This window comes from Peromyscus eremicus, chromosome 6 (assembly GCF_949786415.1).
Source record: "Peromyscus eremicus chromosome 6, PerEre_H2_v1, whole genome shotgun sequence".
Lineage (NCBI taxonomy): Eukaryota > Metazoa > Chordata > Mammalia > Rodentia > Cricetidae > Peromyscus > Peromyscus eremicus.
This window is the reverse complement of record NC_081421.1, coordinates 60,939,792-60,955,721: the sequence shown is the minus strand read 5'-3', so window position 1 is coordinate 60,955,721 and position 15,930 is coordinate 60,939,792. Positions and strand designations below refer to the sequence as shown.

Sequence of the window (15,930 nt, the reverse complement as noted above, 5' to 3'; positions counted from 1 at the left end):
AGCTGGAGGCTCAGAAAACTGAACCAGCTCGTGGGAAGGTTTCAAACAGTTATACACAGTAAAAATGTCTGGGCTTGCCTGCTATTTGTTTTTTGAAAGCTTAGATTGGCTTTTTCATTTTTCTATTCTAATGTGTGTAAACTCTCATAGTAAGAAAAAGTACCTGTATGTCTTTCTCCAGGATTCATTATTCAAAGCTAAAGCAAAATTGGATGGGGCATCAGACATTATAAAGGACTAGAAAGGATAAAGCAATAAATTTAGTCAAAATACATAATGTTTTCTGAAATTTGTACTAGACGTGCTTGTGTTCTGGTTCTTTCCCCCTCTTCATTTATTTCTAAGTGTTCATGTCCACCGTATCGTACAGACAGTAAGAGGATGGTGGATGTTGCACGGAAACTATAGTGTTTTAATATGAACCGAGACGGTGCTGGTGTGGGGATTTACTTCCTCTGAGCATCTTATGCCTCTGATAACAGTCACCACTGGTGCTTTATTTTGCAGACGGGAGAGAAAGGCCATAGTAGAGCCAGGAACTCAGATTTCTCTTTTACAACGAGTCCCAGTATTCCATCACTCCTCCTTGATTCTCTATTTAAATGACACACATATAAAAACCATCTCTAGGGCAATTTATAAGGTACTTAAATAAATAACATATATTTAAATACATGCACATATCATTTAATATGTAAATAGATATAAAATACTTACTCTGAAAATGTGAAGTTTTCTAATTTTGAAACATAATTAAATCTCTGAAATGCTACAGCAATTCCATTCAGGAATATCCAGCACGGCTTTAGCTATTTCTCGGAATACACACGCTGATAACTCCACATAATGTAGAGAAGGCAATCAACTTGAGTATAAAACCAAGACTCAAATATCTATCTATGTGGGTATAAATTGCTTTACATTCATAAAACATTTCAAGGCAAGGAAAGGGCTTTCCTAAATTCTTTGAGACAAATAACAAGGTGGTAGATTTATGTATTATCTATGTTAAATCTACCTTTGCCTGAGATAATTTATTTAATCTTCTATTTAAAGAAACAAGAAAAAGGAAACTGAAAGTAGTCACTCAATCTAGGAGGCCAGAAAGGAAGAGGCATCGGAATGCCACCACTCATGAGAAAGGATCATATAGTATATATCTTATAGAGAATGAAAAACAAAAGCCCTGAATTTTTACCGTAAGTTGATTGTAATTACATATAAAGTAGAGATGTCTGTGTAAGAGACACGTACAAAGCATGCTTTCCCACAGAACATACACTGTGGTTTGCTCTGACTGCTGAGACTCGATTACCTACAGTATCAGAACTTTAAAATTATTTTCCAATCTCTTCACATAGAAGATTATCTTTGATCAAAGTCATAAATATGTCTATTAGCTAACAATTGAATATAATGTTTGTATATGATCTAATCCAAAGTCTCTAACGTACATAGAAAGAAAAAATAGCTTTGAAAAATAAACTGCATTTTACTAAAAAATTCTGAACAAAGTGTTCACTTTCACACAAGTATTCCCCGTTTTTTGCACAACCTGGAGAAGTCAATCGAAAACATGGGAGGATGAAATACTTATTCCCAGACACAATGCCCCACAGTTTTCAGGTAATAGCATGAGCCTGCCTTAACCAAATACACTGCAACCAGCTTTACATTAAGAACTGGTAAACATTTAAGAGCAGTCACAATGTCTACCTTATGAAATAGAAATCTACAGCTATTCTTACAGGAACTCGTCTCTGTTGTCATAATCATTTTAATTAAATTCTCATTTTTCAGGTGGTCCCTTTAATTGTTTTTCCTACTTCTTAATGTGTTTTTTAAAGCTCTCTCTTGACTGCAGCTGTGTGCGATTGGTTTTAATGGTGGCTGTTTCCTTTTTGCCTTCTGTGAATTACAATTTTAAATGGTTACACATTTTTTTGTTGTTGCTTTACTGCCTTCAGTGCAGTTTCTGAAAGATGGTTAATGCTGTTGGTGAACATTTTCATTTCCCATCTGAAAAGCCAAGAGCCAATCTGAATATTCCATATTGCCCTTTTATGACCTCTTTTATCTTTTAATATGTAAATGAAAGCATAATTTTATAAAGTTGTAGATTTCCAAAATTATAACTTTTATTTTGCTCTTTTAAAGCATGAATTCAATAAACAAGATAATATGTAATTTCACTTTCATGTTACATGTTACTGTTCGTGAGAACACCTCTATTTCAGTTGGTGACAGCCATTGCAGCCAAGAACTAGCATGTCTGCATAAGAATGACTATCATGTGAGAACGAAGGCTCCTCAGTGGACTTGAATTCAATGACTGTAGGATGTTTTAGTAATCATGCCATCTAGGTCAACCTTAAATTACAGCTTAGAAATTGAACATGCGCGATTGTTCACTTTCGTTCTCACCGTAATGAAAGAGCATTCCCCTTCGAATTGTTATTAGTCCACATTACTTACAAAAGTTCACTAAAAAAACAGTTTGTACTTACTGCCTGGGTTATCTCCAATCCCATTGCCTTTTCCATTCCAGTACCACAGAAGAAGGGTTGCATCACGTGACCCCGAGAGAATGTAGCAATTTCCCCCTATGTATGACTCAGAGCGAGTTAGGCAAGTGACGACATCCCAATGGCCAAACACCACTTGGATCAATTTTCCTGAAATATAAAACAAATTTTCTTTACGCTGCAATTAAAAGACAAAGCAAGCTTCTAGCAAATACATAACCTGCACGACAGTCTGAGAAGGTTCTGACCCGGTAGGGTTTTGTTTGTTTTTAAATACTATCCATAATACTTTAAAAAAATCAACTGAATAGCAGTAACATTTCTGAAAGGCATATGTTAAAACAATTTCAACAAATAATATTTGAGTATGAGGATACCATATCCTTATAAACAGCTACTATAAATTACAAAAGAATAATATTTACTGGTTATAGCAGGCCCAGGAGAACCCTGGAACCATTTCACACTTTCTTGAGTTACTCTGCGACTCAGAACCAAAGCCTGCTGCTGCCTTCCTGTGAAAGGGTTCCAGAAGTTGCCCACTAACAGCGTCCTCCGAGTTCATGAGGATGTAGTGAGGCTCTTCTGGTTTTAGGTCACCTTGAAGAGAGTCCCTACTTTTTCAAACCAAGCATCCATGGACTAACTTTTGATGAAAGGAACAATTTATCATGATTGCAATTCAAACCCCGTCATTCTTTCTTCGTTTGAATTTTCTAAATGAGGAAAATTCCTTTGGGGTGATGATGAAACCAGGCTTACAGAGTTTAACGGGAAGGAGGAAGGACTGAGGAGAGTCCAGAGGAACCTCGTCAACTTATACACAGTCCGGGCTTCCAACCCAGCTCCCTGCTGTGGAGAATCTTTGTTGCCTGACTGACTCTGTGGTATCATTCATAGACTTGTCTAAAGAATTAGGTATCTGCAGCCCCTCTATGCTACCTTAGTTTATTGCTAACATTTTCCCTTGAAAAGTCTATGGTCTATAAATGAGAGTTACAGAATGTCCACCCTCAATATTCAGCATGGCTTTAAAAGGAAGTGAGTATCAGCAGAACAAATAAAACTCAAATGTTAAAGAAATGAAAAAAAAAAAGTGTTTCAACTTGGAACACACCAAACAATATTCAAAAGCCTAAGTTTTTAATTAAAGGTTGGCATTTAAATGTATATAACTTTTCTTTTTTTTTTCCTTTGGTTTTGTTTTTTTAAGACACGGTTTCCCTGTGTAGCCCTGGCTGTCCTGAAACTCACTCTATAGACCAAGCTGGCTCAAACTCAGAGATCCACCTGCCTCTGCTTCCCGAGTGCTGGGATTAAAGGCATGCGCCACTACCACCTGGCTACTTTTCAAGATAAAAAATGTAAATAAGAAAGTATTCACTTAAAATTTTAAATCATTAATTACAGTAAATTTAAAACTTTTTATAAATGTTTCAAATTTAGAGACAAACTAGTGAAACACTTATCTATATCAGGTAAAAGTCAAATGCATCTTTTTTTTTTTTTTTTTTTTTTTTTTTTTTTTTTTTTTGGTTTTTCAAGACAGGGTTTCTCTGTGTAGCTTTGCGCCTTTCCTGGAACTCGCTTTGGAGACCAGGCTGGCCTCGAACTCACAGAGATCCGCCTGCCTCTGCCTCCCGAGTGCTGGGATTAAAGGCGTGCGCCACCACCGCCCGGCCTAAATGCATCTTTTTTATTCATGAGCAGCAGGCTTGCAGAACCTACTGCTACCCACCTTAAAACCAGACTTCTTTTTTTTTAAATTTAGTTTTATTTAATTAACTTTTTTCATTTATTTTACATAACTTTTAAATTTTTTCTTCTTTTAATCTTATTTTATTTAATTAACATTCAGACTTATTTCAATTACAAATTACAGTTACTAAAGTACATTTGCCTGTTGCAATTAAGGCAGATCAAACATTCTGTTAAGGCCAGTGTTTGAACTGTTAAATGTGCCACAAGTTTTCTAAATGTCTTCAGCCTTCGAAACCGACACTAGGCCATTTCACTTACAAAGGCATCTGCTAAGAAGAATTCAAAATTTTAAAATTAAATATGAAGTGTATGGATATTTTTATTTCATTTTCAAGTGAAGATGTTCAGGGCAGAGTGCAAAAGCTGGGCAGCTGGCTGCACTCTCATTGATAGAGTCCGTCGGGTGTTTTAACTGCTTTAGGAAGCTGGTGCGTCATGTTGTTATGATTGGACCCCAGTCTGACCAGTGACTCTTTAGCTGAGAGCTCAGGGACTGCAGGGGTGAAGTGAACATGCTCTTCAGGAGTAGGCTTATGTCTGTTCGGTATCCAGCAACTCTGTGGGGTTGTATGAGTACTACAAACTAGGTACCCAGGAGGCCTAGATGTCCTGGTGAACTGGGAACCTCACAAGGAGAACTATTTGCTAGGTAGCTTACTGAATTTCCAACTAATTCAGGGACCAGGTAGGAAGATCTAGCTGTGAAGGTGGGATGCAGTCATTACAGACACAGAGTTTTCCAAGATTCCCATGTTATATCCCTCCTTAAGCTACTGCTCTGTTCCTCCAGTGTCAGTGTGAGGAAAATAGATACCCATTTGCTGTGGTTTCTTTTTCTTCTAAAATTTACTAGTTTTAATTTTCCCCCTGAAATATTCAAAATTATAAAGTGTCCGCAGTATTTCCCTAGCATCAAAGGTGCCAAGCATTAGGCTTTCTTAAATGTATACAAGTGGCGGGGACACACGGCTTCCACCCTCAGGGCCTTTACTGTCTAATGGTGCAGACAAACCCTGAAATAACGTGAACAGGTACACAATGGTGTATTCTCCAACAGAACAATTTAAAATGAGTGAATGGAGGAAAACTCCAAATGGGAAGAAGACATAAACGTTTACACCAAAGGAGTTTCCTGTTTAACCCGGTGTGGTTGTAGTCTCTACAGTTCACACTGCAGGCTCAACTCCAGGAAACATTCCGTCTGTGGGTCTGTTTTCCCCGCTCTGGCAGCCTAATGCGGCAATCCCTGCTGCTGCTGCTGTGATATGGAGGCTCGTTCCTTCTAAATAAATCACAGTATAAAGACCTGCTGCTCTTTTGGTAAATTATTTGCTGATAATCTCATAAGTGCTCCTCAGCCTTTATTTTTTGTTTCCTTTAATACCAGGCTACCTCTCCACGCACAAATATCAAAAATTACCACAAACACTAGAATATCCCTTTTTTGACAGAACAAATTTCTAGTTAATGTTTTATTTGACAGCTGTGCTACAAATAAAACAATCCCAGCACAGGACTCTACACCACTGCATCTAAATGTGGCCAGAAAATCATTCCGCTGCCGGGGGAGGCTTTATTGTTGCCTCTGCTGCTCTGGTTGCACCCTGAAAACATGATTTACGTTTCAAGAATTTCCTGTTACAACCCAAGTACCCCTCCCCAATCTAATAAGAGGAAGATTTTTTTTTTTTGGCTTGTGTGTTAAAATATAATTGAATTCAACACTTGTGATGGCTTTGCCATTATGTATTAACTGATCATACAATTTTTCCCTTGCTTCTTCATCAAACTTAAGGAAAAAAAATTAGTTGATATTATCTATTGTCATAAAAACACAGATTACTATTTTTCTCACTGAAATGACTTTTAAATAAAACTAGCAGCTGATTTTTGTGATCAAGACATACAGGAGGACTATCATTTAAGACTTATTTTTCTGCACTTTTATAGAAAATATAAATTTTTGTCAGCCATTTGATATGAAGTTTAAAATAATTCTACTTCTTATGAAATATTTTACATACACAGAGACGTGTATTTTTTATACAGGGTAGTGCAAGGTTTCTGTTGGGAGGGAGTGGACTGATATGAACTTTGTTAAGTCTAATGGAGCATGGCGGGCCTGTAAGGAACTCAGGATACAAATTACAGTAGTTTCCAAATTAACCAAGGACAGTGACACTTGTGTGAGTCAATGTGGTAAGAAAAGAATGCTACATATAAAATCAGAAGGGCCAGGTCCAAGCCCCAGTTCTGTTACCATTAGCTACTCAAATTTCATTATGTGACTTAACTCTCTAAATCTCAGTTCATATTATCTAAAAACGGGACAAGGACACGTGTCCATGTGACAAGAGTTTGTGAAGCTGAAACAATAATAGGGATGCCGAAGAGTTTGTAAGTTCTAAAAAAGAATGGGTACAGGGATTATGTAATTAGTGCTGCATGAAAATCAAGCCAGCTTCACTTAACGTCTATTGGTATTTAATGCATAAAATACAATAAAAACAATAGGGAATGTCAATGAATTCAAAAGCTTTATAATGTCAAAATGAAAGACACAGAACTTATGACTCAACCCATATTCTGACAAAGGCCACTCTGGAGATAGGAAGTAGGCAGTGGTTGCTAGGACTTGAGGGTGTGGGGGAAAAGGTGACATCCAGCAGGTGACATGAGGCAACTGGGGGTCATGGAGCTGTTCTGCACCCAGAGAGCCTGTGAGGTGGTAATATAATTCTGTGCATTGTCTAAACTTAAAAACTATAAGCCAATAAGGATGGGGTAACTTACTCTGTAAATTTTAAAATAACCTTTCTAAGTGTGAGAAGAATACTTAGTCTAAAAGACTGTTATGAAAAACTGACGAGGATTTTATCAAGTGTAACCCAGAGTCTGAGGACAGAGTGCATACCAGATAATGCTAAGGTTGTGCTTTTTTCTATAATAATGAAAAGGATACATCTAAAATAGATTCTTAAAACACAAGATTCAGTATTATAAATAGTTTTAGAAAGCATCAATTTGCTCTGTAGTTTTACATAATGTTGGTGGAATTTTAATTTCAAAATAATCCACTCCACAGACTGAAATATCTAAAAAAACAAAAAACAAAACAAAACAAATGCTCAACTGCCCAGAAAGGCTTGGGTGATCATGTTTGCTTTTGTGAACTTACATCGAAATGAAGTGGACTGTAAGAAAATGAGAATCAATTTCCTAAAGCAGAAAATAAACAGAATAATTTTTACAAATAATTTTTAAGGCTCATTCTATAAATATTTCAGCTGAAGAGAGTAATTTCTCCCTATTCTCTCAGCCGTGTTACAGCAGTCTCAAAAACACACATTTAAACTCTGTGAAGAATCATCAACTGTTCAGTGCACCTACTTATTAAGAGAAGCAAGGACCCGTGCATTTCATAAGGATTATTAGCAAGCCTGAAAGAGGACTTGCTATAAAGCACTTAATTAGAAATTTCAATTAAATAGAATTTCCCACTCCCACAGCATTTAATCAAGATACGTGCATTTCCTTCTTCTATTTGAAATATCGTCTTCCAGGCACTGGGCATCGAACAGTGGAAGAGACTGTACTCAACAACACCAAAAAGTCAAAACAAACTAAGTAAACAACAATCCATGCCACAGTACTATTGATTAGTTACAATGAAATAATATGTAATTAATGTCTAACTTTAAGCCGGGTGGTGGTGGCTCACGCCTTTAATCCTAGCACTCCGGATGCAGAGGCAGGCAGATCTCTGAGTTCTAGGCCAGCCTGGTCTACAGAGCAAGTTCCAGGACAGTCAGGACTACACAAAGAAATCCTTTCTCAAAACAAAACAAACAAAGAAACAAAAAACCTTTAACTTTATTCAACTATATATTATCTATAATTTTATCTCCTCTTTCAACAGTTTCTAAAATGCTTTAAAGACATGCTATTAAATTTATCAATAGTATGAATTTCTGACATGCAAAAATTCCTTGGATTATATCTCCTGTAATAACACTGAGTCGACTTGGTTTGTCCCTCAGGGAGTGCATGCAAATGTACAGACAGATGCGAACTTTAAGAGCATCTGTCACATGCTAAGTCAATAGTCAGATACTCTTCATGGTGGTGTAGTGTTCAGCAAGATGCTATGCAGAATTGGGAAAGACAAGGTTTATTCCCAAAAGATCAACTTCATGAGTCTTTCTAGTATGGAAAAGAAAACCTTTTAAATCATTGAAAATGGAAGTATACTTCTGTGTTTGTGCACTTGCCTTAAAATTGTATGTACACATGTGTGTATGGTATTTACATCCATAGCTCTGCCTGCAGAATGAAATTATTTATTTTGTAAGCATGTGCTTGGGAGACAAAACTACTGAAAAACTGCCTCTTAAAAACATACTGAAGCTAACTCAATAACAAGTGATCTAGCCCACTGTTTCCTCTTTATTTTTGGGAGTAAGATGAGAAAGCATTCTTGATACTAAGTCATAATCTTTGGCTTACTGATGAAGGAAATGAAAATTACCTGTGTCTGTGGAGTAGACCCGGAAACTCTTATCCCAGAAGCCACAGATGAGAATATAGCGGTTGTCGGAAGTGATGACGAAGCACTGGGAATGAACTTGAATGCTCTGGTCCAGAAGGTCAGTCACCTGCCTCCTATGTGTCCCTGTGCCGCAGGCTGTGAGAACATAGGGAAGAAGAAGAAAGAAAAACTACTAAACACACATGGATAAAAATCCTATAGTGCTGTCACACTGGGAGTTGGGGGTGAGGAAAGGAGACAGGATCCAGAATTCTTGACCTTTAAGTACAGTATGAAAAGCCAAAAGGGGAAATATATGCAATTGCTGGAAGAATGTGAGCTATTATATTCAACATCTCAGTGAAAAAAAAATGTTTTGCTTAGAGAAAAAAAGTAGAATATTACCATTTAAAAAAAATTGTATGCAACCCACAAAACATGCTTTCTAGTTCTTGGGCAGGACAAGTAGATTACAGCCTTGAGATCTCACCACAGTTTGGGTTGTTTCTGACAATCTCATTGTGTCTATTGTCATGAGGATGGATTCATGTTGTGACAATCTATTACCTTTAACATTCTGTCACAAGGAAGAGATATTAGGATTTAAATGTCATGTATTTGAAATATTTGTAGCATCTTGTACTACTTTGGCTTTTACGGGTCTTAATTTGACTAGAAGGGAACTCCCATTCCCCGTTTACAGCTGCACTCACAAGTAAGCGAAGGCAAGAATGGGGATTTATTAAAGATCCTTGTAAGTGAAAAAGTCAAAGCACATTGCCACGTCTTAGCCTTGACTTAGCGATAAGAAGAGAGAGCCTGTTAAGCTGTCTCCAAGTGCCCTAAAGTTCCTGAGATGGGACTGTGTCAAGGCTCAGGTCAGGCATGTAGTGACACCAAGCATTGGGGAGAGAGCATGGATTTGCCATTGTCAGAAGAGCAGTTCACTCAGGTACTTTGCGGGGGGTGGGGGGTGGGGGTGGGGGTGGGGTTGGGTGGGGGGGGCAGGAGTTATTAGCCCAAGCAAACGGAACCTTTGTTTTTGTGACTTTCCATCACAAATAAGGGTTTTCACACCATGAAAGCTTGATTACTCCACAAACCAGAATGGAATGGTCAAAGCAAATTCTTGCATCTAGTTATTAAGTTTTTTATGCCAGTTTTCAGGTTTTTTTGTGGGAAGAAACTATACACTATTGATAAAAATTCAAAGATACCCGTTTTATAGTTATTGTGTATGATATCTAAATAATGTGGGAGTTTAATATAAGGCCTCCCAGATCAAACAAACAAACAAGCAGACAAAGCATTTAAAATATTCTCAGGGCTGTGCTGAAAACCACTGATGCCTGAACTATCCTCTATATAAACAGAACATACCCCACCCACATGCATGTATACATATAGAATCCTGCTAATGTCCGTTAACACAACTTACATTTAAAATCAGCAGGTAACTGAATGTGCTCTGGGAGGTTGTGATAGGGTAGGAAGCAGCAGCAATAGTAAAATGGGAAGAATTCCAGTTGGGGAATCCGTTTTCCTTCTCACACAAAAGGAAGTTGCTGACAGATGAGGGAAGGTTTTACAGATAGGACAGTGAATCACACACACAGAGAAAATCCCACTACAGTGAAGCTGTGATACACACACACACACACACACACACACACACACACACACACACATATAGCCCATGAATCCGAGGAAAACAATGTGTGTAGTACTTCCTAGACCAATTACTGTCACATTTCACTATACACAGAACCTTTTAAAATATCTCTTTCTGCCATTTTTTATATGACTTTTGCTCCTGGACTATTAATTCTCACTAATTTGGGGGGAGGGTGGGCATGCACTTAATTCTGAATTGAGGGATCACAGCACCCATGAGTAAAGGCTGATATTCCTCCAGCACTCAGATGAACTAGTTTTTGTTTGTTTTGGCTTTCGGTTTTTGAAAAAAGGTCTCACTCTGTTTAGGATTGCCTTGAACTACAGCTTCTATCTCTGAGTGTTGAAACTACAGGTGTGTGTGTACCACTACACTCAACAGCTGAACTACTTTCTAAGTGAATTCTTACTTGAAGTTTAACACTCAACAGCTCTTCATCCAGCCATCTGTCCATCCATCCATCCATCCGTTAATTCATTTGTACATCCCTTTGTCCGTCTACCCTACCCATTCTTTAAGAGCATTTATATTATCCCACTGTTTTTGTTAGTAAACTTACTTTGTGACTCAATCCCACAATATATATTTGTAGAATATATATTTGATTAGATAAGCAGCATCCAAACTGGGGTATGACTACTTTGGGGAGTATGAGACTTCCCCCGGGATACAGCACAGATGGTTTGTGGGACTCAATTTCTAGTTCCTCAACTTTTGTATATTCTCTTGTCTGAAGCCTATTTGCCTGAGAATTCTCCTGTGAGTTTTCCTTTCTTATTTCTTCTTTTGCTTTAGATGAAATCACGTTATATTTCCTTCCATGCATAATCTTACTATGGTTCTTTACCCCTGGGGATTAAAATCTCTTGGGAGCCAAGTAGAGGAACAATGAAAAATATTGATGGTACTAAAAAGCGAGTGCCTCGGTGTTACTGTTTTGTAGGTCAGATGGCTTCAAGATACTATAATGAGGATCTAGTCACACTGTCAATTAACAAATCATTAAAAGTAAGTTTCAACAACATTGTTACAAGGAAAGATACCTAATATTAGACCATAAAGATAATTCTTAGTAGATTACTATGTGAATTTTGTTATATATTAAAAAGAGTTCAAAGATCTGTATGGCATTATTAAAACAAAACATTTCTCTTTCTCATCTGCTTTTTTGTATAACATTCCTCAGCTATAAAACCAAAGTAATAGAAATAGATATGTTAGACAAATCTTAGCCAACTTAGAGCTAAATAATGTTCATCAACACATGAGCTGTTAAAAGGGAAAACACCCCACCTAGTGAACTGAAGACTTATTTCCAGTAAGTGCTTGCTTTTATATTTCAGTAGTATTATTAAACCTTATTATAGGACTGGGGTACACTTCAGGGGTGGAACATGTGTTGAGCACTGCTGAAGCCCAGAGTTGGATCTCCACTGCCCCACTAAAAAGCCTACATAATTAACTATAAGTGTAAACATTGTAAGAAAGTGAAGGATGGGGCTGGAGAGATGGCTCAGAGGTTAAGAGCACTGACTGATCTTCCAGAGGTCCTGAGTTCTATTCCCAGCAACAACATGGAGGCTCACAACCATCTGTAATGAGATCTGGTGCCTTCTTCTGGCATGTAGGCATCATGCAAGCAGGATACTGTATACATAATAAATTTTGTTTAAATTTCAAAAAAAAAAAAAAAAAAAAGGAAAAAAGAAGTGAGAGGTGGTGGCACACACCTGTGACCTAGCACTTAGGAGACTGCAGCAGGAAGACCTTGAGTTCAAGGTCAGTTTGCTATATCATAAGTTCCAGGTTAGTTGGGCTACAGAATGAGACTTTTGTTGTTATTTTTGTTTTTCCAGACAGGGTTTCTCTGTGTATCTCTGGCTATCCTAGAACTCGCTTTGTAGACCAGGCTGTCCTAGAACTCAGAGACCTGCCTGCCTCTGCCTCCAAGTTTCTGCAATTAAAGGCATATACCACCATCGCCCAGCTAGAATGAAACTTTAATACACACAAAACAAAATAAAGAGAAATTATAAAGAAAAGTCAGTGTAATTAATTTAAGATTTTAATTTTACTTTTGGGGTGTGAAGTTTTTTTATTTATTTCCAAGTTTTATTAAATGAAGTATAAAAAAAATCTGAGCCTTGAATGCATAGAAAAATTTAAGTTTATAGACATATGTTTAACTTTCCATACACATGTTTATGGCTGAAAAGTATAATAGAGTAATGAAGTTTTAAAAGTTAAGATAAAACTATATGAAGAAAACAGGTGATAAATCAAAGGTAAAAAAAAGAATTTGATGAAATTTCCAACTGCTAAAGGTTTTCATCTGTATTTTTAAAAATAAAAGATGTTGAATGCCAGTTCATTTCAATATTGTGACTCCACTAGATATATTACAAATGTTTTCTACTATGCCAGAAATTTTAATTCTTTGGACTTACGATAAAAACTTTTTTTTTTCTTTTTGGTTTTTCGAGACAGGGTTTCTCTGTGTAGTTTTGGAGCCTATCCTGGATCTCGCTCTGTAGACCAGTCTGGCCTCGAACTCACAGAGATCCGCCTGGCTCTGCCTCCCAAGTGCTGGGATTAAAGGCCTGCGCCACCGCCGCCTGTAGATAAAAACTTTTATGTGTTAATTTTTTTTTTGTTTTGTTTTGTTTTTTGAGACAGGGTTTCTCTGTGTAGCTTTGTGCCTTTCCTGGGACTCACTTGGTAGCCCAGGCTGGCCTCGAACTCACAGAGATCCGCCTGGCTCTGCCTCCCGAGTGCTGGGATTAAAGGCGTGCGCCACCACCGCCCGGCATGTGTTTAATGCAAAGGAGGCTGAGGCTGAGTTCAGTTGGTAGAGTCTTTGCCTAGTATGTGCAAAGCCCTGGGATTGATCCTAGCTGGTGGTACACACACCTGAAATACCAACATTTAAAAAGTGGAGGCAGGATCAGAAGTTCAAGGTCATCCAGGGTCACATACTGAACTTGAGTCCAGCCTGGGTTATATAAGACAGTTACTTTAGTGAGTGGAGGGGCTGTTTGATGGCCAGTGATCTGGAGGATTCTGTGGTGAACCATGACCTACAGGCTCAAGCTGACCCATGCCATCTTTAATATGAAGCGTTATTGGAAAGCGTCATACTCTGGTTCATATAGTGTCCATGGTGGTTTTTGTACTGTGATGGAAGAGTTAAATAACTGTGTCGAAACCTTAAGACCCACAAAGCCTGAAATATTTAATATTTGGCCTTTTACCAAGAAACTTTGCCCACACTGGCTGAATTCACTTAATTATACTTCAGAATATTCATTGCCATGTTTTAAAGCAAACAGTGAACCTATAATTCAGAAAGAGTGCTTTACATGTCTTAGCAAATGGGCTTTATTTTCCTGATTTTAAAACTACACAGTGAGCATTTTGCTTCGCTACTTTTAACAAGTAGCAAATACTATCTTTTTAAAGCAAAATGAAGTTAAGGGCCGAGAATGAAATTCAGAATAGAATTTACTGGGGAAATAATTCATGAATTGTTTTTGAATTTAAAGTTTTGTTCGTCCTGTAGTGGAAAACCATCTAGTTAGTGAATGAAAATCATTTAGTAGTCTATTGTGGTAAAGACTTTAATGAAAGGAAAGGGTAACATACAAATAGGGAACATAGAAGAGCTTTAAAAATAAATCTGCTTATTCATTTGCAAAATTAATATGTAAGATGGTAACATTCTAACCAATTTATTTGTTCAGGGTAAATTTGCCAAAATTAAAGATCAAATATCCATGCTGGTTGCTTCCCCCCATGGTAAGGCAATTGAGGTTTTTTAGTTTGTTTTGTTATTTTATTCTAAAAGTTATCAGGCTCACCCTTTTTGGTGACACCACATTTGAAATCCCAATGCATAAGAATGGCAAACGCTAACCAGAGATTGCAGCTAACTGACTCCAAACCACAGCGGCAATGAGCAAGCCTAAGTCATCCGTGCAGATGTGGCTCTGGTGCTCCCAGATGCTCTGGCTTGTCACCTTCCTGTTTTTTTTCTCCTCCCTCAACAAATTTAACCTCCAATGGCAATGTATTGGCTAAAGGACTCTAGGAAAATGAATACAAATATCTTAGCACTACCATTGGCTGGGCAATATATTTCAACTTGGAAACTGCTCTGCAATTGCACATTAATCCCCTCTGACTGAACAGAGGCCCAGGAAGAAAGGATTGATCTCCTTTAATGATGAGACCCTGGCATTCCAGTTTTATTTTTCACAACACAGTGCTGCTAAGAATCCCACTGTTATTATGAAAATTTCCCTAGCAAAGAAGCTCCATCGCATTACGCTTGCACCAATTCATCATAACGCGCCTCGCTCCTGCTCATCAACAAGTCTGAGTGATGAAAAGATCCAATATTATCCTGACAGTACTTCATGCGCATTCTCAATCACACATTATTACAGCATCCATATTAATTTTCAGTGACACGCGTCCTAGGCCTGTTCAAATTAGGCAAACCGACGAGGGGGGGTTGATGAAATACCAGCATAGCCACAGCTCATTGCATTCCAATTTGCATGCAAATGGTTTATCAGGAAAATTCCATTCCCAGCAACCAGCAAGTGAAAAACAACTGTAATCTACACTTCAGGGCCACCATACAGAGCTTAATGAATCGCAAAGAGAGAAAGAAGTGACAGACCTATGAGAGGATCGATTTCCACTGGCAGCTGGTATGGCTGGTCTTGTACAGCACCTTGGTGAGCTGGAATTCACAAAAGAAAAAAAAAAGCATTATTTTTCATATACTTAACTACAAAAATGCAGAAGTCAACCTTATGTAGAATTGTTTCCAACCTCCAAATCTCTCATGCAGTTTTGTGAAATTTAAAGAATAAAAGTCCAGGTGCTTTTATGGCTAGCTTATTAAACATTTATTTTAGATTAGTGCTGTTCTGAACATGTGCCATTGTGGTGGCTCCAGTCCTAGACCATAAGCTATAGCAGATGCTTGACTGGCAGGCTCTGATGCTGCAACAAAACAAAATTAAGTGGTAAAGTGTGCTGAAAACAAAATGTGACAACCATCTGCTGACTGTAGCAAACACTAGTTTTTCGTTACTTCTTAAAAAGGCAGTTTTGAATGCTGCAGCACAAAGGATCCACAAAAATGTCAATTTTTGATAGAGAAAGGGGAAGCTCTAAGTCAGGGAACGTTTAGTGTTTCATCCATCACTAAAAATCAATCAATTGAAAGTTTGAATAAAAATAAAGGTATCCGCAGATAAATGTTTTAGTTAAATGCATTTGACTGAAATATTTTCTTAAAGATTGGAGTGAGGGATTTTTACGAAGTTTTATTAATATTTAATATTTCCATGGTTTTGACTTAAAAATACCCTGAGAAGCAAATGAGTTAGAAAAATCAATCCATACTAAGAATAGTTTGTTCCATTCTC

The 15,930-nt window shown here is 37.5% G+C and overlaps 1 protein-coding gene across 3 annotated transcripts in view; it reads right to left on the bottom strand.

The window, feature by feature from the left end:
• The window catches only part of Lrba (LPS responsive beige-like anchor protein), a 561,905-nt gene that overhangs the window by 24,657 nt on the left and 521,318 nt on the right, over window positions 1–15,930 (bottom strand). For all 3 annotated transcript variants that reach the window (XM_059265566.1, XM_059265567.1, XM_059265565.1), the window contains exons 50-52: window positions 15,174–15,236; window positions 8,815–8,970; window positions 2,508–2,675 (exon numbers count right to left, since the gene is read on the bottom strand). In XM_059265566.1, coding sequence (XP_059121549.1) covers window positions 2,508–2,675; window positions 8,815–8,970; window positions 15,174–15,236 — 387 coding nt within the window. The remainder of the gene's footprint in view (window positions 1–2,507; window positions 2,676–8,814; window positions 8,971–15,173; window positions 15,237–15,930) is intronic.